This window comes from Mastomys coucha, unplaced genomic scaffold (genome assembly GCF_008632895.1).
Source record: "Mastomys coucha isolate ucsf_1 unplaced genomic scaffold, UCSF_Mcou_1 pScaffold13, whole genome shotgun sequence".
NCBI lineage: Eukaryota > Metazoa > Chordata > Mammalia > Rodentia > Muridae > Mastomys > Mastomys coucha.
Genome location: NW_022196895.1, coordinates 33,953,813 through 33,980,478, shown reverse-complemented (window position 1 = coordinate 33,980,478; position 26,666 = coordinate 33,953,813). Strand labels below are relative to the sequence as shown.

The 26,666-nt window shown below is 41.4% G+C and overlaps 1 protein-coding gene across 3 annotated transcripts in view; it reads left to right on the top strand.

Annotated features, from left to right (window-relative positions):
- The first annotated feature begins 479 nt into the window (after positions 1 to 479).
- Diaph1 (diaphanous related formin 1) overlaps positions 480 to 26,666 on the top strand; it is a 94,355-nt gene continuing 68,168 nt past the window's right edge. The window contains exon 1 of one of the 3 annotated variants that reach the window (XM_031365475.1): positions 480 to 834. In XM_031365475.1, the coding sequence (XP_031221335.1) occupies positions 715 to 834 (120 nt within the window). In that variant the 5' untranslated portion in view covers positions 480 to 714. The remainder of the gene's footprint in view (positions 835 to 26,666) is intronic. The other 2 variants (XM_031365474.1, XM_031365476.1) reach the window with 2 other exon arrangements.

Below are 26,666 nucleotides of genomic sequence, written 5' to 3'. Positions count from 1 at the left end.
TAGGCAATTGGCAATAATTGGTTTGTCCATGTAAGAAACAACTAGAAAGCAAGTCTAGGATTCAGAGCTGGGTAATATAATTCCATAGCTCGACTTGGTGCTGTCTCGAACTCAGTTCTTTCTGTATCAGGTAACTTTGCACATTTTTCACTGCAAGGGCATCCTATACATAAAAACCGCATTATCCCACAAAAACCAAGCCTTAAATTTTCAACCAAGATAACAGTGCCTCTACGATAAGAGTCTTGCTTCAGACAATAAAATCCTGGCTGGAGTGTGAGATGGTCTAGCTTTACAGCCACGTGGGTTTCTGCGTGGGAGCCTAAAGGCCTCTCCTCTGTTCCAACCGCCAGGGGGCGGTACTCCTCGCCGTGGCCTGGCAGAGCGGCGCCGCCCACTCTCTATTTCACCCCCCCACACGTGGGTCCGAATGGTTAGGCCCGCCGGGCAGGTAGCGCGCTTCCGCGGCGTCCCTCCACCCCGCTCCCTTCCCCCATTGGTAGGGGCTGCGGGTCCGGGCGGAAGTGGGGCAGGCGGGCGGGAGCGAAGCGTCACCGTTGTATATTCATGAGGCGCGCGCAGCCCAGCATGCTAATGAGGCGGGGCGCGGCGGCCGGCTAAGAAGGCTGCGGGGCGGCGGCGGTGGTTGCTGGCTCGGGGCAGCCGGGCGCGAGCGGCATAGCCAAGGGGTCAGTGGCCGGCGCTAACCAGGACATGGAGCCGTCCGGCGGGGGCCAGGGGCCCGGCCGCGGGACCCGGGACAAGAAGAAGGGTCGGAGCCCGGATGAGCTGCCTGCGACGGGCGGCGACGGCGGCGGCAAACCTAAGAAATTTGTGAGTGTCCCTCCCACCCTGCTGCTCAGCCTGGCGGAGCGGCCGCCCTCTGCACTCGGGCGACCCTCGCTGCCCGCCGGGGGCGTCTGCCTGCCGCTGGGGAGCCGCCCCCGCGCCTCCCTTCCTGGTTTCGCTGGGTCCCCGACTTGGCGCTCCCACGTTCTCCCCCTCCGGGACATCCGGCAGCCGGGATGTCCCACCTGGCCCTCGCCTGGGCCACCTTGGAGCTTCCCTGGCTGATCGGTCCGCAGGCTCCGCGCTGCCGCCCCCGTCCCCCCTCGGGCTCTCAGTCCCACTTCCTTTCTTCTGCTTTCCTCTGGTACTCCCAACACATCTTTCTTTTTTTTTTTCCTCTTTTTTCTTTCTTTCTCTTTGCCTCCTCTGGAAGCTGTTCTGAGTCCATTTTCTCTTCTCACCCGTATCCCATTTGGGGAATCTTTTTCTTTTAAAAGGTCATTTCCTTTCTCACTAGTAATCCCTTTCACCTGCTAACTTTCCTCCCGCCCTGTCCCCTTCTGCCCGGTGTGTCACCTGGTAATGCTTCCCCTCAGGAATGTTACCTGACTTGAGTCTCGTCTCCCCTCCTCCTTTGGACGTTTGTCCTTGTGGATTATTGGTCACTGGGGCATGGCGGTAGTTGGCTTCCCTATCCACGGAACCTGTTTCTTTTTGCCCTGTTGCTTATCGCTTCAGAGGGCTAGAATTTCTTTCAAGATACTATGCCCTTCATGACCCGAGATAGTGATTAAACCTCCCCCATGAGGAGCGACTTAGACTTCAATTCCAAAAAGTTTATGAGTAATTTAATTGCTTTTTATACACTTTTTAAAAAATAGCCATTTTCTCAACTCATCTTTCACCATCTTCTGGGCCCCAAGGTTCCTGACACCACTTTTCCTACCACCTGTAGGAGAGCAAATCTTTCCTTAGGTGCCTATTCTAACCCCAGTCCGAGAGTCTGTTGATGTTCCTGTGACGCTGTTGTACTACCTGTTGCCTTTCCTAAGTCCTTTTTCTTTATCCAGAGAGCTACTTACCTCTTACTGTAAAAGCTTTGAAAGATACCAAGGGTGGGGTGGTTTGGGGAGGTTAAGGGGGGCGTTGCAGAGAAATAGTTTCTGCGTAACTATTTGCCCTTTGTTGTTGTTAACTAGATACTTAGTTTGCTCTTCCAGGTAACATAGTAATCTCTTTCACGAACTAAATGGTTTATAATTCTTATGCCTCCCTCCACCCACGATGTTCTGATCCAAGTCCACAAGTTTGGGAAGTAAACTGATAAGTGATGGATAATGGAAAGAACGTGTTTAGTGACCTGCAGGCTTCAGAGCATAATAGACTGAATTAAAAGAGTGACTCATCTCCTCCTATTTCTAGCAAGACCAGGTGCTCCCAGTCTGTCCTTTCCACTGACATACACAGGGTGTCAGTAACTGTGTGATCAAGCAAGTACTATTGTAGAAATAGGATCCTTTGGTGACCAGAGCAGTATATATCCTTAGGTTCTTTCTTTAAGGGTAATAAGAACTAACCTTCCAGTTTAAGAGTTCTCCTTCCACAACTTTCCTTCCATAGTGTTAAGTTTTAGGCCTGTATTTCTCCTATTTCTGTATTTTTTTGTTTTGATTTTGTTGCCATGGATACTGTTTGACCTTCTCTATCCAAACTCTGGCTATTCTTGCTGATTTGTGGTGACCTCTGTGACTTGTTACTGTTTGCTTTGTTTCAAGTTTTATATGTGCTTTTAAATTTGATCTAATACAGTGTTTCATAAATTGGTAAAATCTACTTAAGTAAAATCTCCCTGTAAGGCGAGAATTCCCAGGAAACCCAACTTCTTTTCACCTGCTTTTTTTTTTTTTTTTGGCATGTCACGGAGTCTTGTGTAGCTGAGTGGATTTGGCCCAGAGTTGTTATTTGTTGTACAGAGGGTGGAGCCGAACCTAGTTCTCTTTTCCTGAGGTTCTGGTTTTAACCCTTCCTTACCTTGACTGAAGTTTTGAAAGTAGGGATGGCCAGCAGGGAGAGTTGGAAGGCTTCCAGGAAGCCGGCTGCTTCACTTCCTAATTGTCACACGTAGTCTACCTTCAGGCAGGAGGATATTCTTTCTCACTGCTCTTTATGAGAGCTATGAAAATGGGAGACAAGGAGCCTTGCAGTCCACTTCTCCTTGCCTCTGTGTGTGTAGTGTGGGAGTGGGTGGAGTGGGTGAGATTGATGGGGTGCTTTTGTTACCCAGGGCTCTGTTTTCCTGAACTTACCGGGCTAAATCCAAACTCAAAGCTGTCTCGCCTACTCCACCTTTTCTCAAGTGCAGTACCCGCCAGAACGCCTATGCTGAGTGAGCTATAAAAACCCTCTGGCTTGGACTAAGGGTTCTTGAAGCTTTGTCTCGGAGTGGTTGCAACCCCTTAGGCTGCTGCGACCACACCTTTCTGAGCAGGTGGTTTGCATTTGAAGGACTGCAGTTCATACCTTTCAGGTTTCTGCAGATTCTAAGTACCGGCAGCCAGCCAGCCAGACAGCCAGCCCGGAAAACAGCTAGCTTATCCCTTGCCTGGGATCTGCCCTTCACCTTCCAAGGCAACTTGTGTGGAGAGCAAGTAGAATTTTAGTTGAAAAAGTGGGTAGGCATCATCTTTTCAAGGCATGGCGGTGAGGAGTTTTGATGTGACTGGAGAAGCTAGGTTGCTTGGTTTCCTGCTTTGGTTCGGGATGAGTCTGTCCCCTGAGCCAGAAGCATCTCTCTTTCAATAGCATTGTTCCAGTTTCTTTCAGAATCCTTTCAGAGGAAGGGAAATAAAAATTTGGAGTGAACAGAGTGTTTCTGACTTTGCAACAGGGACGAATGTGGGTGTCAAACACTCATTTCTGAAATATATGTAGAGAGTCAGTACAACCAGGGAGTTGGGAGGCTGCAGAGTGTCCCTGCATTTAATAAATGACATGTCTCTTCATATAATTGAGAAATTAATACATTTTACATACAGTGATTACTGATTCACCTATGAGAAACATGAGTTCTAAAAGCAAGGAGAGTTGATAAATGTTCCAGTACTTAAAAAAAAAAGAACTGAAGTTTTTTTTTTAAGCTGCCTTTATTTTTGTTTTAAGTGTTTTGCCTGCATGTGTGTATGTGCACCATATGTACTTGATGTTTAAGGAGGTCTGAAGATGGCACTGGATCCTTAGAACTAGAATCACAGATGGTTGTAAACTATCATGTGGGTGCTGGAAACTGAACCTAGGTCCTCTGCAAGAGCAACAAGTGCTCTTAACCACAGCTTGCTCCCTCCAGCCACCAAGAGCTGAACATTTTGGACTGTGAATGTCTGTTATAAAACCCTCAGGAAGTAGTAGTACTGGTGAGGAACAGTACAATTGTGATAAGCACTGGGTCAGAGCAGACCTGTTGTATGTTCTGTATGATAGAATAACCCTATTGGCTTGCATTGCAGCTTGTTTATAAATGGATTGCCAACTTATTCTAGGGGAGAATTATCTTCAGCGGAATGAAATAGAGACCTCAAAGATAAGGTCATCTACCACATGTGATTCAGAGGAACAGGTTAAAATTATGTTTATTATCTAGAAATATGAGACATGGTAGATAAGCAAAGGGTTTGTATATGAAAGTGACTCCTACTTTGTGTTTGTTGAAAACATTCATAGTTACAGAAACCATTTGAAATTTTGAAATTAATTTTCTATTAAGAATTTTTCTTTTTGTGTTGAGCCTTGTGTTTCAAAGTAAAAGGGGAACAAGCATGTTAGCAGAGCATCTAGGATGCTCGCCCATCACTGTTGGCTGACACTTCCCTGTAGCCAGCTGCCTGGTGTCTTTGTTCTCACCTCTCCATGGTCTTCTGGAGGCTGGTTTGAGGATAGCCAGGGTTTTAAGCAACCCAGGCAGTTAGAAACTATTACTTTTGAGCCAGGTATGGTGGCCTTTAATCCTAGGTGAATCTCTGAGGCTAGCCTGGTCTATGGAGCAAGTTTCAGGACAGCCAGGGCTACAAAAACAAAACAAAACAATACAATACAATCCTGTTTGGGGGGCAGGGTAGGGATAGAGAGAATACTAAAGTTTCTGGAAGCAAAAAGTGAAAAGTAAAAAATACTGTAATCTCTATGCAAATCTATTTTCTCTTAAAACAAACCAAGGTTTATAATTATTATTGTCTTTTTACTGTGGAAAAATATTGAGACCAATATTTTAATGAATTCCCTCCTTATAGAATAAGTGGGTCAGTCATTCTTTCAGTATTGAGATTTTCTACTTCTACTGATTATTAAAGGTTGTTTTGAATGATACCTTAAACCTTGAGAGCTGGGGGCTGGTGAGATGGCTCAGTGGGTAAAGGCATTTGCTGCTAAGCCTGAAGACCCCCAGCATCCACATAGTGGAAGGAAACAAGTGATGCTTCCACATGGGCAAGCATGTTCACATGTACACACACACACACACACACACACACACACCCCAAATAAGTGTTAAAAGAATAAAAACTTTAGCGCTACTAGTTTCTAATTTCATTAAGTCTAAACACTCAGTGTATCAGTCACTTTTTGCAGTTGTCTGCTGGAAATATCAAGGGGCTGAAGAGTTGACAGTGAGTGGATGGATAAACAGGGAAGCAGGCGTTTTGGATTCTACGTTTGCTTGATGAAATAGTAACACAGGAAGGGACTTGGTGCAGGAGTGAAAAGAAGTTGACTTTATTGCTTGGCTCCATGACAATCAGGAAGTGTCCTTTGCCTTTTAGACATTGTTTATATTTTTTTTTTCAAGAAGAGGACAGAGAATACAGAGGAATGTAATCATAATGGACCTGGATTAAAAGAGGTATATCCCGTTAGCTGTTAGCATTTAGAGACCTTGGATCCCAGCACTACAGACTAAGCCATACCAAAGTTGGAGACCTTGCCAGCTCCTGATACAGCTGTTCTTAACTGTTGGATTCTAGTGTGTGTGTGTGTTGAGGCTCTGACAGTTTTGAACTTCTCGTGTCCTTACCCGCTCTTTGTGTGTCTTCCTTGATACGGTTGAAGGTTTTGATCATTAGATATTTGTCTTTGTTGTAGCTTATGTGCAAGTCTTTGGAATATGTGTGTTTTGCATGCATTTTATTCTTCTTGTTAACTATTTGAATTTCCTCACAGTATATTCTAAAAAAAGGGGAGGTGTTTATTTTTGAAGAAGCCCCTTTCTCCCCACATTTATTCTTTGTGTTATTTCACCATCTTTGCTAAAAGCACATAGATTTTCTCTTTTCAGTGCTTTAGTTCTACATGTTGGTTTTGAGCAGGAATTTTCACCTTTAGACAAGGTGGTTCACTTTTAGGATCAGGGAATGAGATTCCATTTATCCTGGACATTCTCTGTTGTGCTCCCCCCCCAGACAGACAGACAGACAGACACATACACAGAGTTAGATAGTGCTAACTTATTTTCCTGTACTCAGTATGCTACAGGTTGTATGTCAGATTGTATAAATATTAGTGAATGTTTAGAATTTTACTTAAGGATGTGATAGATTCATTTCAAGATAAAGGGTAATTATATCTGTGGCAATAATAACAGCTTGAATGAATGCTTCTTATGCTGTGTGCCTAGCAATGCTAAAATTGTGAACTCAGTGACTCACTAGTATCAATGCTGGCCTTATTAAAATACACATTATTATTATTTTATTGGATTAGAATCCATTGAGATTGGACAACCTGCTTGAGGATATAAAGTAGAAATGGCAGAGAGCTAGGATTCAATCTAGATCCAGCTGACTGATTTATTACTTTGTAATGTCACTTCATATGTGATTAGACTTTCACATCTGCTATGTATGAGCATGTACTTCTAGAAATTTCCTAGAAACTTTTGGTGGTATCCTCCAAGAATCCTTGGGTCATCTGTAGTCTATTAAAACTGGATTCTCCTAGAGTCCAGTTAGTGGGAAAGTAGTTCAAGGTTTAGAGGTACAAAGTGCACTGGCTAAGTGCCTAAATACTTTGTGCATTTAGTAATTTAGACTTTGAAGCAATTGGAAGAATCAAAATTATCTTAGACTTGAAAAAGTAGCAGTTACTGAGCATGTCAACCCCATCTTTCCCCTGTCTCAAGAGGTATTCAGTTGTGTAAAACATTGTTTTAGAGTAACCTGATCTCCGTTGTAAGTGGACCAGCTTTAACAGCAGCATCAGTCGGCAGTCTCAGTTGTTTAAGTTGCTGAGAGCAGCAAGTTGTGGCAACGTACCAGCAGAAGTGAGGTGGAGCTGAGGCCTAAGACTGTCTGTGTAATTAGCCTTTTTATGCTGAAATTTGATGTTGAGCATACGTAAACACTTACTATCCTGAAACTTTAAGGATTTCAAATGACTACTAACTCCAGGGTCTCTTCTGAGTCTGAGAACTGCTGGCTTTGCTCTTTAGACCTGGCAGTTATTTGTCTGTAGTTAATAATTAAGACATTGCCACAGAGATCCAAGTACACAGAACTATAATTTTCTGTATGATTGGCGGTAAGAAGTAGAGAATAGAATTTCTCATTTGCCTCTGTCCAAAAAGATCTACCTTGGATCTAAAAGCTAATCATAAAGTCACATGGTTATTGTATCAGATTTCAGCCTTGGCTTTTAAGAGATTTCTCTTTCTCTCTCTCTTTCTCTCTCTCTCTTTCCCTTCCCCCTCTCTCTTTCACCCATCTAGGAAGAAAAGGCTGTGAATATAAAAATTGTGTGTGGGGCATGCTGCTGGGGACCATACCTGTGGCTTTGTAGATGGTAGGCAATCACTCTACCATTGAGCTACACTTTGCGCCCAGCATAAACGTTAAACTGATGTCTAAATTTAGAGAATTGGGAAAATTAAATATCAGTGTTATTGGACTGAGAGAAGAGCTAAGTTTCAGAATGTTCAGCCATGGATGTGAAAAGAATCTTAAAATGATATAGCTCGTTCTTTAGATAAAGGTTATCCTGAACCAGTGGTCTGCCCAGTATGCAGTCTAGAACTAACTGGTGTGCCATTTCCGTGTATTGCTGCTTGTGTGACCTTACCACTAATTAGTCATGTGAATTTTGGACAAGTCATTTTAGTTTGCTTGGTCTTTTCTTACAAAACCTGAGGGTTATTATGACTCATCCCTAAGTTCTGGGCCAGTGCTGTGCCAGTGTGCTGGTCTCTTAGACTTGGTAATGATCCAGTGTGGGAATGGACAGTGTTGGCTTCATAGGAGATAAGGCCTGGGGCTGGCCCTGGAAGGAATTCTGATTAGTAGGGAGGTAGGGAATTTTCTGAGGTGTGGAGAAGCTCCAACAGAGGCTCAGATGTGTGAATGTATGCTGGAAGTGAAGGAAATGGCATTGTTACAGGAGATTGGTGGGTGTAGATCATTAGGAAAGCTAAAGCCACTTCACTTGGCAGAAATTTTAGGTTTCCTTCCTGTAAAAACCTGTAGGAAAAATAAGACTGAAAATTAGCATTTTCAGTTTGGGGCCATACAATGTATTGTGGTGACCTTATGTAATCAGGATATCTAAGAACTCAGATTTATGTTAAGAAATATCCAAGAGATATTTATTTTTATTTTATTCGTATGGGTATTTTACCCACATATGGATGCTGAAAATTGAACCCTGGTCTTTTGGAAGAGCAGTCACTACTCTTAAGCATTGAGACATCTATCTGTCCAGCCCTCAGAAAATAATTTTTGCTGCCTTTGAAGGTATTTAGGTAGTTTAAAGTCCTTGACACCCATAATACACATGTCTTTTTAGAGATTATCTGGATCTTAAGAATGGGGCTTTTCAGCTCAATCTTAAGGCTGTATGACACGAAATTGTGGGCACAGTCAGATAATGCCTTTGTGAGAACAATCTGAGCCAGGGTTTGGGCCTGGTTTCTTCTAGATGTTCTTCCTGACATTTGTGGTGTTACCTTTGGTTGCATGGATGTGGAAGTGTTCTTCACTCTTCCTTGAATGCAAACCCATTTGTCTTGTTCTAGAATCTTACTCTCCAGCCAGCCAGCCTGTAAGGTTCCTAAAAGCAGCGGTGGTGCTCAGCTCATGGTATCTAGACCTTCTCTGCACTTAGTTTCAGTGTTAGTTTGGGAACTTTGCATCAAGATTCCCCACTCTCGTGGTCTAATGTAAGAGACTGACAGTTCTAAAAACATCAGCTATCTCTCGCCAAGGTAACTGTGAGCTAAAGAACCACTAACATAACTACCCAACCAGAAGAGCACTACAAAGTGAAAGGTGATTGCTGTCTCTGGAGATTGGGTCTCACCGTTCTGACTTGTGTCTAACGGAGGAACATTGGGTATGATTAAAAACCTCTGAGTTATTTTACAAAGTGCAAGGCTCCTGACTTTCACCACTATAAATGAGAGGAGTGTTTGACTCAGTGCTCATCTAAAGCGAACAGAGGCAAGTTCCCATGGTCTTTGGATCTGTTAATACCATGGTCCTAAATGGGCACAGAAAGGCTTGCACAGGCATTAAAGAGGAGTCTGAGAATAGCAGTCTGTCCGTCTGCAGGATGTCTGCGTCTCCATAGTAAATGGGCGGTCAGAGGCTTCTTTCTTTTTAATTTTTAGACAAATATTATTTTCTGTGTCTGAATGTTTTTCTGCATGTATGAATGTGCAGCACATGAATGCCTGGCACCCATGGAGTTCAGAAGATGGCACTGGATTCCCTGGAACTGGAGTTTAGGGGAGTTGTGAGCTGCTCTGTGGTTCTGGGAAACTGACTCAGGGTCTTCTGCAGGAACAAGTGTGCTCAACCTTTTTGAGCCATCTCTCCAGCGCCCCCCCCAGACCATTCTTTCTTAACACATACTCCGTCCGCTGTAGAATTTCTTTAGTTCCTTTATTTGGCCATAAAAGCAGATAGCTTTGGGCCGCTGTAAAACGATTCCACCTTGTTGGACATGCACAGATGATTTTAGTCTTGTTTTGTCTGAGATGTTTACTAAGGTCCCTCACTTGTAGGGCTCTCTGATGGTTCTTGATCCTTGTAGTTTTGAAGGAACGGAGTTGGTCCTGGCTGGCAGTTCTTAGCCTCTGCTACAGCTTGTTCATTGCATGTAGGCCGTGGGTGACGTCTGTTTCCTGTGATTGAAACCACAAGAAGAAGTGGTGAGAAACCACTGTAGGATATGTATTATCAGGCAAGTAGCAGGCATTGGGCACCCCTTAAAGAGAGTAGTAGTAACCAATTACAGTCTTTTAAGAGGCCCAAAGAGACCTTAGAAATGATTTGACCCAGTTTTCCTATAAATGAGGAGAGCATTTTGTTGTCCTTAATTAGATGAGCCACATTTTAGAATCCAGCTATTCAGTATGCTCTCTCTCACTCTGTGTCATTGCTCTTAAATTCTGCAGTAGTCTCTGTCAGAATATTTACTGTGCTATATGAGAAGAGAGAAGGTTTTGAACATACAGAATATGGGAATTGGAGGATGCTTTGCTTTAAATGAGGTGCTAGTGAGATTTTCAAAACTTTTTATACATTTTCAAAACATCAGTATCCAAGAAATCAGTTTCTGCTGTTTTATTTCATATAATAGATAGATATTCTAGTCACTATGTTTGCACTGTTTTTATAGAACTACAATTATAGTGTATATGTTTTTTACTTTTAAAATACTGTAAATATTTCCATTTCTTCAAGCTTTAAAAATTATTTTTATCTGAAATGGAAATGCATTTTTTTGTTTGTTTGTTTTTTTCGAGACAGGGTTTCTCTGTGTAGCCCTGGCTGTCCTGGAACTCACTCTGTAGACCAGGCTGGCCTCAGAAATCTGTCTGCCTCTGCCTCCCCAAGTGCTGGGATTATAGGCGTGCGCCACCACCACCTGGTGGAAATGCATTTTTAAAAATAAAAGTAGTATGTAGCTTTTCTTAAAAGAATGTAGATATGTATAAACATAGAGTAAAACAATCCCTTTGTGGTTTTTTGTTTGTTTCTGGTTTTTGGAGACAGAGCTTCTTTGTGTCTCTGGCTGCCCTGAAGCTTGCCCTGTAGAACTCAGAAATCCTCCTGCCTCTGCCTCCCAAGTGCTGGGATTAAAAGCGTGCGCCACCACTGCCAGGCTCCCTTGTTTCTCAGAAATTGAAGTTATTTTAGTAGAACCAAATAGAGAAGAAATACTTGCTATTTGGAGATATTTGGGCCTAAGTATTCTGGCATGAAATTGTGTCATAACATAGTTCAACATGGTTTGATTTCTAGAAGGATCAGAATAACTTTAACTTTGGCTTATATTTCTGGGGGACATTCATGAGAATTTAAATCATCATTGTGTTCTCTGCTCTTCAAGATTTCCCTTTAGATCTTGTTCTAGGTTTATAAAAGGCTAACAAATGTTTGTTGTAGTTTCATTAGCTCAAGTCTGGCTTTTTGAATTGCAGTGTAATTTTTGGGTTATTTACTGTATTATTAGTAGGTGGTTATTTTTGGGTATCCAGTGATGGATGATGTGAGGAGGAAAGGGGGTATAACATAGAGCTTCATGCTTGGTGCCTGTATGTAGAAGTGATAGCAACTGTAGAAACTTCCTGTCTGTTGGGCCTTGGGTGTGTCATATGTGCCTACCCCGAGGAGAAGATGTACTGCTGCTCACATCACAAGGGAGGAGGCCCGAGTTGCTACGGTGATTGAGAAACAGCATTCCTGAGTCACTGACTCTTTCTAAATGGTCAACACCCCTTTTTTAAAGGAACAATGACAATCTTCCCTGAACTCAGAAGCCCAATAAGAAAATGAGGAAGAACAAGTATAGTATTTGGAGCTTGAGAAATATATTTAAACTTTGGAAAAAGTCTGTTAACATTGTGTGTTTTCTGTCTGTGTGTTCAAGTTTTACCAGAACCTTAAGGCATTTGAGGAGGAGGAAGCTTTGTATATAGCTGTCTGCCAGTGACAAAACATTCATTCATGGCTTTCATCCCCTTCCTTCAGCACAGAAGATGGGCGTGTCTGCCAGGTACTTGATTTCCCAGCTTTGAGTACTTTTGTCTATTGGCAGCTTGTTCTCCTGACCCAGGAGTGTCTTACGGTGTAAGGTGCTGACACTGTAGACTTGGAAGAGGAACGCTGTGTCCCCAGCCTGGCTTCTGGCTGCTTTTCCGTGCTGGATTAGGGGGACTGGAGTGATCTTTTCTTCTTGTTTCTAGTCTGTCAACTATCTGTGAAGCATTTAGCCCATCCCAGTGCTTAAAGATGAGCTGAATCGGAGGCAAGAAGTTACTTTTTCTTTTCTCCTGGATTTGTCTCCTTGACCATGAGAGTAACAGATAATTTGAATCTGTTAGCAAGTAAATCCTAATATTAAGGCAGCATCTCAGTGTGGCTTTGAACTTAGTCTTCTTGCCTCTGCCTCCCAAGCACTAGGACTCTAAGTATATACCATGCCTGGCTTCATGGTTGGCTTAGAGTTTTATAGTCAAACCTTTTTCTTTTTCTGCCTCCTATTTTTAGATTGCCTTTTCTCTGGGGTATTTTTTTTTTTTTTTTTTTTTTTTTTTTTTGAGGTGAATGTTTCAACTCTGCTCCATTCCTATTTAGGGTAATAGGTACAAATGTGGTACCTATGGTGATGTCAGAATTCAATTTTTCTGTAGATAGAGATGAGATGTCAGTTTATTTGGGCCTTCGATGGAAATGGAAGGAAAAGCTCTTTGTATTTAAAGTTACTTGTTGTTTCTTTTTCTCCAGCTCTGCCCAGAGCCCAGCCAGTTTGTGTGGTTCTGTCATCCTGTCTTATTTACTTTTTCAAGACAGGATTTTGACTTTTGTCATTTTACTTTATTATTGCTCTCCTAAAGATAGGAATGCTGAAACTGTGGTTGATTTCAGTCGGCACACACACACCTTACCAGTGCTTGCTCACTGTGGTTGATTTCAAATGGCACACACACACACCTTACCAGTGCTTGCTTACAGACCTTTGGTGGAGTGTCAAATTTGTGGCAAAGCTTGATGAAGAGTTCAGGTCTTCATGTTGTAACCCCCATGGCCTCACCATTCTAAGGAACTTACTGTGAGTCCTATGCTAGAATAAAAAAGTGTATCAGAGGCAAACCCCACAGACCTCTGTGTTCTGCATGTCAAGTTCTATCTTTCCAGGATTCGAAAAGAAGTTGTTGGCCACGCTTATTTCCCACTTTGCCTGTAGGTAGCCTTTGTCATTGTCGAGAACTTAACTACTTTTCAAAGAAGGTGGGAACACTCCTAAATAATGCCTTGTCTATTTCATAATTGACTATTTTCCCCAAGGACAATTCATAAATATGTGTTGTGGGTTGGAGCACTAAGCATAGTCTCTGGTCTCATTCATAGGGAAAGACATTACTCTTGAGTGCTTAATCTGATGGTTTAGTGTATGTAACCCTACTTTTCTATCAGAGAACTCAAAACTTTGTGTCACTTGCTCAACTTAAATCATATTCGTGAGTGCCCTGTGCTTATGCTGGTGCCTCAGAATCTACAGTAGTGTGACTTCACACTAAAGTTCAAGCCATGTCACCGGAGTAGAACACAGCTTTTGCCCTGGTAACACCTAGCCACCACAGGCAGAGTTGCAACAAGTATCTGTTAAGAAGGCTCTGACATAAAATATTAAGAGCCCAGCTTAGATGATGGCTAAGGGTAAATTATAGGCAAAGAATGGCCTTTGTTTTCTCACAGCGAGTTACTGAAGTACAGTGTTACCTAATTAGTCATCAGGTGGTTGTTTTACTAGAAGCTTTTCTGTAGGAACACAGAAATCACTTTACAGACTGATCTCACCATCCATTTTACCTGTGTATCCGTGATCCCAAGGTGTCTTTGCAGTTATTTTGCATTTTTGAACTGCCCCCTCCCCCTATTTATTTTTGAGACTGGGTTTTCCTACCTAGCCCCAGGATGGCCTTGAAATAGCTACAAAGTCAGGCTGGCCTCAAACACACAATCTTCCTGCTTCTGCCTCTTGAGCTCTGGAATTATTTAGGCAGGCTGGTCATTGTTTTGTTTTTTAGTAAAATCGCAGCACAAAGAGTTAAAATGACTTACAGCATATTGGTGATAAAAACCAGAACTCAAAGTCTTTTTTCTTTTAAAACTAGATCTAGATAATTCTGGATTTCAGCAGTTGAAATAATGTATGAATTTCCTGCTGCTGTGCAGTAAATTATTACCCAACTTAAAACATGGCATGGATGGTGTGGGTGGGTTCTCAGAGTGTGACAGGGCTGAAATCAAGATGTCAGCTGAGCTGTTCTTGCTAGAAGCTCTGCTGAAAGTCAGCTTTCAGAATTTTTGAGTCTTTGAAGAATCCAGTGGGGCTCTGTTTCTTTGCTGGTTTGGGGAGTGCACTCAGCACCCAGAGGCTGCCTGTAGTTTTGCTTTGGCCAAGAATGGCATGCAGAATCTGTGTGTCTTGACTTCTAGATTTAAAACACTTGTATGGTTGGCTCAGGCCTACTTGGTAATCTTTCTTCACAGTCCTGTTTCCTAACTGTGCACAGGCTAGGGATTTGAGATCACATCGTAGAAGTCTACCACACTAGTATCTTCCTTGTTTTGAATTAGCCCACAGGTAAATAGTTGGGAAAAGAAAGTGCTGCACACCTTTAATCCCAGCACTCAGGAGGTACAGGCAGCTGGGCTCTGTGAGTTCAAGGCCAGCCTGGTAGTTTTAGTGTTTCTATTGCTGTGCTAAACACCATGATCAGAAGCAAGTCAGGGAGGAAAGAGTTTATTTCATCTTAGAGCTTACAGTTCAGCAGCATCAGGGAAGTCAGGGCAGGGGCCTGCAGGCAAGAACTGGATTAGAGGCTGTTTTTCTTTTTACTCTAAAATCAAAGCTCTGTAATGACAAAAAAGTGATTCAAGTAAGCGGGAAAATAGCGATTTATGATGTTAGCTCTTGGAACAGAAGCAGGCTTAAAAAGAATCGTACGAGGCAGACTAAGAGCCTAATATGAGCTAAGGACTGAGCAAAATGAATTTTTCTTTGAAGGGAGAAAACTTAAGACTGAAATAAGGGAATTCATCCACAAAGGCCTTCCATTTGGTGGATAGTTATAAAAGGACTCCAAAAGTGGCTCATGCCTGTAATCCTCATACTTGGGAAACTGAGGCAAGAGGATTGTTGTTGAATTCAAGGCCAGTATACTATATAAAGTGAGACTCCCAACAAACCGTTCCCAGAACGATAAACTATTAACAAATTATTCATGTAGGGGTGTGTGCATGCGTGCATGCGTGCATGCGCGAGTTCCAGTTTAGGTCAGAGGACAACCTGTGGCAGTCAGTTCTCTCTTTCCACCATGTGGGATTCAGGGACTGAACTTCAGTCATGTCAGGCTTAGTGTGGCAAGTGCCTTTACCCAGTGAGCCATCTTGCAGGCTTCAGTAGTCTCCCTTTTGTCTTCATGGGAATGTGGTGATCATGGGTAGATGTCAAGAAGGTATGGGGAGGCCTCAAAATGCAGTCTTTTGAGGTTTCTTTTAGGGTCTTTATAGTGCAGTTGATGCTCCATATCAAGTTGGTGCTCCATATCAAGACCTGTGCATCTGCACCGCCTGATGTAAACAGCTCTCCATCCTTTGAAAATGAAACAGTTAAGATGGGTCCTGTATGTCTTTGAAGTGTGTATATGAGTCTTCCCTCTATGAGATCCAGAATCTTAACTGTTCCATTAGAAGAGGCAGTGACAAGGCTGTTACCCAAATGGCTCTGGTTGTCTTGGAACTCACTCTGTAGACCAGGCTAGCCCTCCAACTCAGAGATCTGCCTGCCTCTGCCTCCCGAGTGCTGGGAGATTTCTCAGTTGAGATTTCTTCTTCCAAAATGACTCTAGTTTGTGTTAAGTTGACATACAAACTAGCTAGTACACTGGTCTACATACTGAGTTCCAGGTCAGGCAGGGCTGCATAGACAAAGCCTGTCTCAAAAACAACAGCAAAAAGGCGCTGTGTATACTGAGGCAGGTAGTGAATTGCATTCTGACTATAGTTATGAGAAAACTCGGCTCCTGGGCTGCCCAGGTTCATCATGGGGGGGGGGCAACTGATATTCAGCTGTGCACCTGGTGGTAGTCACTTAGCCAAGAGCTCAAGCGTAAAAGTTATATTAGCCTGAGCTAAACCTTTAGAAAGTACTGAGGTATGGGTTTGCACTTGTGGGTTTATATTTCCCCCGTGCTGGTCATGTGGTTTATGCAGTAATGTTCATGATTAAACTATAGGAGCATAGTCCTAGGAATTGAGAGTCACTTTTCCCTGTGTAATATACTTTGTGTTCAGAGTAATATTTAGTCATATTCTCTTATTAGATTATTGCTAAGAACACCCTGGCTTTTGCTTGGCTATATAAACAGTCTGTATCAAGAGATAGTCCTTAATTATTTTTAGTATTCTGTGCCTCATTCATGATTCAAATTGAAATTTTAGAATTCAGAGAATCATGTAGAGATAAATATGGACGAAGTTTCTTTGAGTTTACAGTAGGCACAGTTGTATTATTAGACATACAAGAGAATTCCTGTCTATGTGACTGCCAAGTTTCGTTCTCTCAGCTCAGAGTATTGGGGCTAGAAAGATGGTTCAACATTTAATTGCCTTTTCTACTTTTGCAGAGGACCCATTTGATTCCTAGTACCCACATCATGGGACTTATAATCATTTGTAGTTACAGCTCCAGGTGGAACTTCCTCTGTGGGCCCTGTATTCACACACATAGACCCACATAGACATATACACACACATAATTAAAAACAAAACCTTAAGAACTAAAGTATTCATGCATAAAGCCACCACAGTAACAAAACAGGTATACAAAAGATATCAGAGTTAATTTACATTGTATAAATAGTTATTCAGGTATATATTAGACTCTTGAAGTCATTTAGTTTAATTAGTTGGGCCTTTTGGACCTTAGAGGGCTTACCTTATGGGTAAGAGTTTCTGATCTGTTTTCTTATAAGTAATAAAATTATCTAGATTTCTCTTTTAAAAGATTATTTTTATCTGCATGTGCCTGTGTGGGTTTATGTACACAATGTGTGTGTAGATGCTCATAGAGACCAGGAGGTATTGGATCTTGAACTGGAGTTATAGGCAGTTATGAAAACCTTGCTATGGGTTCTGGGAACCAGACCCAGGTCCACTGCGAGAGCAGTAAGCATTCTTAACCTCTGAGCAATTGCTCTAGCCTCAAGGAAGTTTCCGATTTCTTGTAGACAGTAGCCAAAAGACTTGCCACATAATACATTAGGATGTGGTGAATGAATCAGGAACGAATTACTGTCTAGAAGGGGAGGAAGGGGGCAGGTTTTCATTTCTATTTTGATTGATGGTTATTGCATTGCACTACATTGTCAGCTGTATTGTATTTGATGGTGTTACTGCTGATGCATTTTGATGCATGTGTAAGTAAGGCACAATGAAACAGATTTTTCAGAGAAGATAAAGCTTTCTTTTAGTAAACGCAGTTTTTTTTTAGGCTTTTTTTTCCCTAATCAGCTAATGACCTGTAGATATTTATCTGCTGATTCGATTCTGGCAACAGTCTTATAGAATAGGTGCTGTACTTTTATTAATAATCATTTGCATGTAGATGAAATATTATGAAAATCGAATAACAAGCAGAAATCTAGACTGTGCAGAAAAGGCAGTATTACCCCTATTGGTGGAAGGCCCCAGGAGATTCACTGCATAGTATCTCGAAATCATAAGTCAATTTTAGACTGTCAGAATCTGAGGACCTGAGAGAGGACATCAGAGGACCAGCAGGCCAAGAGTGGGGCCTGCTCAACATGGCATCATCTTGCAAGGCTACAGTAAAAGCCAACTCCTTAGACAGCAAGCGGAGATCTGATTAGGGAAATGTGTTGTTGTCAATTTTGTGTGCTCGCCATGACTGGCATCAGCTTTGCTGACTGACATCAGCTTTGCTGAATAAATCAGAGCAGAAAAAATTCTGTGGGATGATGTGTTTTTGACAGTTTTGCTAGTGAAGCAAAAGACAGAAGAGCAGAAACACATATGCAATGGAATGACAATGGAATGTCATTCAGTGTTAAAATGTGGTGAGTGATCAGGATATGAAGACATAGAAGAACGTTGAGTGTGTGCTAAGTAAAAGAAGCCAACATGAAAACTACAAGCTGTATGGTGTTTTAGAAAGGCAAACTAGGAAGACGTAATTATCAATGGCTTCGGGAAGAAGGGGATGAAAGGGCCCAGGAGACAGAACTTTCATAGTGATGAAATGGTTATGATGGGTATATTTTCTCAAGTGAACCTTAGAGTAAATTGTGGTCTTTGGTTGGTTCGTTAACTGTAACAAATTAGTGCAGAAGGTTAGTAAAGAAAGAAGCTAAGCCCTGGGACAGGGACATACATACTGGAATGTTCTGCAGAGATTAGATGGTGATGTCCTCAATAACATATGTGAAACAAGTGGTGCCCTATGATAGCATATGCAACACGGGAACTCATGCAAAGTAAAGAAGAGAACTGACTTCACAAAGTTGTCCTCTGGTCTTCACACTGCACTATGGCATGCTTGCCTATATATACACATCTTATATGGTAATAACAATAGCTTTCTGCCCCTCCTCTCTCCCTGACCCCTTTCTCCCTCTCTTTCTTTTCCCCTCCCTCTCTCCTCCCCCCACACCTGTTCCTGGCTACACCCCCTGTTTATCTTTATTCCCTTCTCAACTCCCTTCCCATGCCCTAAATAAACACTATTCTACACACACACACACACACACACACACACACACACATACACACACACACACACACACACACACACAAACTAATAATAACAGCAGCAACAATAATGCACGTTTACACATCACATAATAATAATTAATAAAACCCCCAGGAGCCCATCCATTTAGAATCTCTTGTTTGTTTTGTTTACTTATTAAGTTTCTCTGTGTAGTCATGGCTGTCCTGGAACTTGGCTCTATAGACCAGATTGGCTTTTTCACAGAGATCCCTCTGCCTCTCTGCCTTGAGTGCTGAGATTGAAGGAACACGCCCGGCTGTATCCAGAGTTTCTAATCTGCTGTTTAGACCCCTGTTTTCCATGAGCAGTAACATAAAATTATCAGACATTTGAGGAAAGTTCCTAACGTCAGAAGGTGGAAGTAAATTACTGAACAGGGGAAGATATAAAAACAAAAATCGTTGATATCTACTAGAGAAAATTTCAGAAGAATCTTTAGGAGTTGCAAATATGAAAACTGAAATTAAAGCTGAATAAAAGGGTTAGAAGAATTTGGAAAATCCCCTGTAAGTATGGCAGGAATATAGAGATACAAAAGAGAGAGCAAACAAAACTCAAAGAACAGTGTGGAAACACAGTGTTCAAATGAGAGAAAAACAACAAACAGAAGAACAAGTTACCAAGGAAATAAAATTAATTTCCCAGCACTGAAAGCAAGGATAAAAATAGATTATACAAGGACCCCACATGGTTAAATCTCAAAATATCCATAAGAAAATCCTACAAAATTCAACAGAAGGGTGGAAATAGGTTGTACACGGGAACCAGAGCAGTCCCACATTTCCTGAAAATAATGGCCTTTAAAAACCTGAAGCAAGTGGGTTGGGGATTTAGCTCAGTGATGGGGAGTTTGCTCAGCGAACCTAGCAAGTGCAAGGCCCTGGGTTCAGTCCTCAGCTCCAGGAAAAAAAAAAAAAAACAACCTGAAGAAAAGCAATTTCCAACCTACAAGTCTAAACCCAAACACAACTCTTAGTCAAGTATGGCTTCAAAATAGACATTATTATGTATTTAAGTTTAAAATAAAGTTTATCCCCATGTATTCTAAGAAGCCATTATGGGATGTGATCCAGCAAAGTGAAGGAAGAAACAAAGTGGAAGACTGAAGTACAACAAACAAGAACTCTAGCAGAGGAGAGAGGTCAAAGAAGCTCCAAGAATTACTGTTCTGTGCTAGGCACAGAGAGCAGCCAGTTGTAATGGAGCAGTGACGCCACATTCACCTGTGGCACCAGCACTGGAGAGGCTGAAGAAGCAGGAAGACTCAAAAGTTTTAAGATCGGACAGAGCTACAAAGGGAGTTTGAGGCCACCTGGACATATAGTCAGGCCTTGTGTTATAAAACAAAACTACAAATGAAATACAGTGGAGTGATGAGCATTGCATCAGGCCCTTAAAGACTGTCATCATCAGCATCTGTTTCTATTCTGGCTTTTGAAACTACATTATATGTATAATCTGGCCCAGATTCTTGGCTAGTCTGGACCGTAACACATTCATAACACATATATGTCCTCTGATGTGTATAAACATTCGGCTATGCACACATACTATAGGACAGCCTTGGGTGCCAGTCCTCAGGCTTCATCCTTTTTTTTTTTTTTTTTGAGAGTTTCTTACTAAATAGGCTAAGCTGGTTAGCTGGTTAGTCAGGAGTCCCAGGGGATTCTGCCTCCCTAACTTTAGGTTTATAAGATCCAACTATCACCCTAGCTTGCTTGCTTTGTTTTTAAACATAGCTATTAACAGTCAAACTCTGGTCCTTATGACCAATTGAACTATCTTCTCAGCCTCCAGTGTTTTTTTTTTTTTTTTTTTTTTTTTTTAAATATGAGACTGAGATGTGTGCTTTCAGTCTGCCATAATAATTTTTTTAAATATTTATTTATTTATTATATGTAAGTACACTGTAGCTGTCTTCAGATGCAGCAGAAGAGGGCGTCAGATCTCATTATGGGTGGTTGTGAGCCACCATGTGGTTGCTGGGATTTGAACTCATGACCTTCCAAAGAGCAGTTGGTGCTCTTCCCCACTGAGCTATCTCACCAGCCCCAGTGTTTTTAATATATCAAAGTTTATTATCCCTTTACCTACTAAAGAGATCTTCTGTTTGGTTCCAGCATCTTCATCAGGCAGCTCACTCCTGCCTGTAATTCTAGCTCTAAAGGATTGGATACCCTCTTCTTGCCTCTGGAGCAACTGTACATACAAACACAAAAACATGGAAATAAAAACAAATCTTTAAAAAAGAAATCTTGGTTACTCTTAAGTTTTATCAATTATTGTGTGTATTTATGAAGATTTGTGGGCAAGCTTTTGTGTAGGCTTAAGTTTTCACTCTGGGGTCAATAAACATCAGGGAAAGCCGGAGATGGTAGTGCCTACCTATAATCCCTGTAACTTAGATAGCAGAGGCAGGAGGATTATCATGAGTTTTAGGCAAACCTGGCTTATGTAGTAGTGAGACTTTCTAAAACATACAACTATCACACACCAAGGAACTTTGTTGCTAGGTAATGTGATAGGAGTATGTAGCTTTGTAAGATGCTGCCAGGCTGATCCACAGCATCGCAGCATGGCGGCATCACGGCACTGGGGTTCACTAGTCTTCTGCTTTTTGGACATTGCCATAGGTTATAGTTGTATGTTAGAATTTGTGTCTTCCTGAAGACAGGCTGTAGAGCAGCTTCTCATGAGTTTTTTAGTCATTGTTGTTACATGTGTGTCTTCTTTGATGAGTTGGTAAGCTGGCTCCTTAGTGTTGAGTTTTGAATTGTTGATATGTTTTACATAATAGCCCATTATTAGATGTGTCTTCCATTTGTATTTTCTTCTAATCTAATTGTTTGTCTCCTCATTTTCTTGGCATTGCAGCACAGTGGTTTAAAAGAACATTTTCCCCGAGAGTCAGGTAGCTCTTGAAAATCAACATCAGCTTGTTTGAAGAGACTTTTAAATGAGTAATTATTTTTCTTTTCTTTTTAAAAGTCTATTTAATTGGTGTGTATGTGAGTGACATATTGGAGGGCAGGAGAAAGGATTGGTTCCCTTGAAACTGAAGCCACAAGCATCTGTGCTGCTGCATAGGTCCTGGGGACAGAGCTCAGGTCCTTTGGAAGAGCAGCACATGCTCTTAGTGGTTGAGCCACCACAAGCCCCCTTAAACTAGAGGCAGGTTACCAGCAAGACTCTAGAGCTCAGAATAGTTAAAATAGTAACAAATTGGTCACTGTTTTAATAGTTTTAATTTTAGTTGTATTATTTAGAATCAGTCGCCAAACTGCATTGCAACTATTTTATTGTTTTAACTGAATTTAAACCAGGATTTGTAGAAATTCCAGTTTTACAGTATAGGGGTTCTGCAAGAACAGTACACACTCTTAACTGGTTTGAGTATAAGTTATTCAAAACTCAAAATATAAATTTCTAGTATGAATATAAATTAACTTTTATTCCTCTCTACATATAAAATATGAAATCCCCACTGTACACACTAGGCATAGTGATACATGTTTAAATTCTAGCACTTGGGAGACAAGAGTCAGGCAGATCTCTGAGTTTGAATCAGACCTGGCCTACACAGTGAATTCTAGGCAAGCTAAGACTATACAGTGAAAACCTGTTTCAGAAACAAAAGTGCCACCACTACTACCACCAAAACCACCAAATATTTCACAGAAACATTGTTAGAACTTTTCATACATGATACCTAATATGATCTAACATAATACATAGCATAGCATTATAATTTTAGACAAAATATTTAAAATGTAAGTTCTAAACATTAAAAAATGAGCAAAATCCTGTAAGTTTAGGTGTAACTCATAATTATGTAAGGAATGTTCAGTTTAATTCTGACACACTGACTTTTTTTAAAGAACTAATCATTGGAGGGCCGGAGAGGTGGCTCAGTTAAAATCACTCTTCCAGAGGACTTGGGTTCAATTCCCAGCACCCACATGACAGCTCACAACTGACTGTAACTCCAGAGGGATCTGGTGACCCCTTCTGCCTTCCACAGGCCCCAGGCATGCATGTGGTACCCAGGCATAGATGCTAACAAAACACCACTCTCATTTAAAAAAAAAAAAGAAAAATCATCAAGATGAAAACATAGCATTTGTTATTACCAGCTTCTGGTTTACGGTTGGTTGGTTGTTTTTGACACAAGGTCTTGCTGGCCTCAGAATTCTCTTTTCCTCCCTTAGCCTCCCGGGTTATAAGTATACAGTGTAATATTCAACATCTAGAAAATTCCTGTAATAAAAAACCTTTAATATAACTTAACAAATGTATACACTTAAGCTGTAATATTGAAGGAACAAATATCAGCTGTGTTTGCTTATATACCTTTCTTTGTCTCTCACTGTCAGTAGAGAATATCAGAATGAGGAGCCAATAAAGAGTGATTATTTCTCATTTGAAGGATTAAAATGACTTGAATTTGTTTTAAAGTTTGTCCATTCCGCTCTTAGGACAAAAAGGTAGTGAATCTTATTGGCATTAAAAGCTTTAACACACATTTTTACACTTTAAATGGATGTGTTACTGTACATCTAAGTATACATCTCCCAAAACATTTTCCATTATTGGGAGTCTGCTCAGTGCAGTGTGGGAGGACAACATTTCATTGCTGTCCTGAGCATCCAGGTATACATTAGGTGCTTTACCTGTGACCAAAAATGCCCAACAGAAACCACTTAAAGAGAAGTCAGAACTCTTTGCGTGTTCTCTGAGATTATAGGCCTTTACTGTCATACCAGCTTGACTCTGTTAAGGCTCAAGAAGAGTTAGTCAGTCCTCGGTCCCCTGGCACCATGCACTTGGACAGACATCATGGCAGTTGGAAGCTATTCAGTTCATGGTTTACAGAAAAGTAGTGGGTAAACAAGCTGCCAGGGATAATGAACCCCCAAGAGACTTTCCCCCAATGACCCTCTTCCTTTACCTAGACTGCACCTAAGGTTCTACAACTTCCCAAAATGCTACTGCTAACTGGGCCTTGAAGTAGAAGCCTGTATCAGGTGGGGACTTTAATCCATAACAGAGTATGCTGTAGTTTTTGTAGTTTCCTTTGGTCCCTCCCCCTTTCTTTCTTAAACGAATGTATGCATGCATGTAGGTACACACAGAGGTCAGAGGATAGCTCTCAGGAGTTGGTTCTTTCTATTCTTTGGGCTCTGGGGATTGAACTCAGGTCATAAGGCTTGATAGCAAGCATCTTTACTTCATAGTCACCTCACCAGTCCTGCTTGTTTAGCTTTTGAGACAATCTCATTCTTGTAGCCTAGGCTGACTTCAAATTCAATCCTCCTGCCTCGGCCTCCATAAGTGTTGGGTTACAGGCATATACCATCATTCTCAATTTGAGTCTTATTTTGGTGAAGGGTGTAAGATCTGAGTCTATATTCATTTTTAAAAATATAAATGTCTTACAAACTTTAGAATCAATTTGTTGTTAGTCACAAAATAACTTGAGATTTTGATTAGGGCTTTTAATCTCTGGATCAAATTTGGAGAAACATAATTGAGTTGTCCTGTTGATGACTATGGAGTACCCCTTTATCTGTTTCTGTGAATTGAGTGGTCCTGTTGATGACTATGGAGCACCCCTTTATCTGTTTCTGTGAATTCATGGCTTTAGATCTTGTACATGCTTTGTTAGATTTATACCTATGGGTTTTATTTTAGGGAATGCTGATGGAAAGGTTTTTTTCTTTTTTTCTTTCTTTTTTTTTTTTTTTTTTTTTTTTTTTTTTTGGTTTTTCGAGACAGGGTTTCTCTGTGTAGCCCTGGCTGTCCTGGAACTCACTCTGGAGAACAGGCTGGCCTTGAACTCAGAAATCCACCTGCCTCTGCCTCCCAAGCGCTGGATTAAAGGCATGCGTCACCACTGCCCTGCGATGGAAAGGTTTTTATGTTTGAATTTTATATTGTATTTGTTCATTGCTGCTCTTTTTAATTTTTAGATTACTTCACATGTATGTATTTATTTTATGTGTATGAATGCTTTATCTGCACACACACACACACACACACACACACACACACACACACACACACACACACACGGAGGCCAGAAGAGCACGTTGGATCTTTACCTTTTTCCTGATCTTAGCTGCAGCATCTCTAGGCTGTTATCATTAATTATAATGCTAACTGTAGGGTTTTGTGTTGTTTGTTTTTTGGTAGATATTGTTTATCAAGGTGAAGAAGCTCGGTATTTTTGGGCCAGTTGTTAAATTTTCTCAGGAGAGGCTTAATCTGTATTTAGAGTCCATAAACAAATGAAAAGGTAGGTATAGAGCTTCAGGTTTTCCAAACATAGTAGCAGTAAAACACTTATTTCTGGGTTTAAATTTTGTTAAAATTATAATTGCTCATTTGCAGTACTTAGCCATATTTGGCATTACACATCCTTAGTGGCTCTGGTGTTGGACTGTGGTGTTCTGGGTGATCTTCGACTAGGCTGGTAGCTTTAGGATCCCACCTTAGAGAGGATCCTTCCAGCCTTCTGCCTTTCACGAAAAGGCCAGTTTGCTAGGGCTCTGATTTTGCAGGAGAAATGCTCTGAGTGTTTGCCACAACTGTGCTTCCAATCCAGAGGCCATCTGTTACCCTTTCCTCGGAATGAACTGCTAGACTGCTGCTGGTGGGTAGTTCTCCAGTGGCACTGTGAGGCAGGAGTGTAAAGGGGCACCTAGGGCTTTAACTGGGAGTGGCTTTCTTAGTCTTAGGTTAGTACCTTTGCACGTGAGTGGTTTCTTGGAGGAATTTGTACTAATTTCCTAGCCCCTTAAAGGTTGCCTTTCAATGTAATTTGACCATTTCTTATTGTTGATTTGGGACTCTGCTGGTACAACTAGTCTTCCCCTGCCCTATAACTGAGGTCACAATAAAGCCACTGAACTAGATTTCTGCAGGGGTAGGAAGAAAGGTTTACTGGGGATCTTGGGAGGTGGGCAGAAAGATGAGCAAAAGAGGAAAAAGCAAGCAGATTTGTGACAGTCAACGGTGTTTGTGTGTGTGTGTGTGTAGGGGGGGGGGTGTCTTTGAACTGATACAGGAACTAGATGCCCTTGCCTGAGGTAGTTGACCTTTGGGACAAGATTAAGGGTGGTTCCTGGTAAACAGAAACTGGCCTTATGAGATCTCCTTTTCTGGAAAACAGAACCACCACCCATCCTACTCTATCCCCACACTTTTAGGCTTGTTTATCCAATACCATTCTTCTCTAAGCCTGAGTTCTGTTTAGAACAGTGTCATCAGCACTGCCATTTTGGGGTGCCACTTTGGATCTAACATGCTCCATCTCTCCATCTGCAGTTTTTTTTGTTTGTTTGTTTGTTTTGTTTTTGTTTTGTTTTTTGTTTTTTGTTTTTTTTGTTCTCTTGGATCTTGTAGGTACTTTCCTTCCATTATTTACTTCTTTCTAGAAGATATCTTTTCTGTAGTTTGAGAGGCCTTCAAGAATGGGAGAAATTGGGTATTTTGGCCCAGTTTGTCTCTCGTTTTATTTTTCAAGACAGGGCTTCTCTGTGTAGTCTGTCTTGGATTTTGATCAATAAACTAGGCTGGCCTCAAACTCAATGATCCACATACCTGTGCATCCTGAGTGCTGGGACTAAAGGCATGCGCCACCATGGCCCCAGCAAGTGTGACATCTTTTACCTAGAAGTTAGTAACCTGTTCGTGAACCTGACCTGCTTTGTTGTCTTAAGGTTTTGGTTAGTGTGTATATTTCCTTCGCCTCTGTTTTTTGTAGTTGAAAGTCTGAGTGGTGGTATATAGTGGACCCCATTGGAGAGACAGAAAGCATGATGTACACCCGGGCAGGGAACAGTAAGGATTTGTAGATTTGCAGAAAGAAGGTGGGGAAGATTGTGAGTAAAAGCACTTAAACCTGGTTCCATTAGAGATTTTTTTAAAGGTGGGAGGAACAAGAGGCACTGGGCTTAAGTACAACTTCAGTAGTCTTTTCTTTTCCTTTTTTACTTTTTATTGTGTTTTTTTTTTTTTTTTTTTTTTTTTTTTTT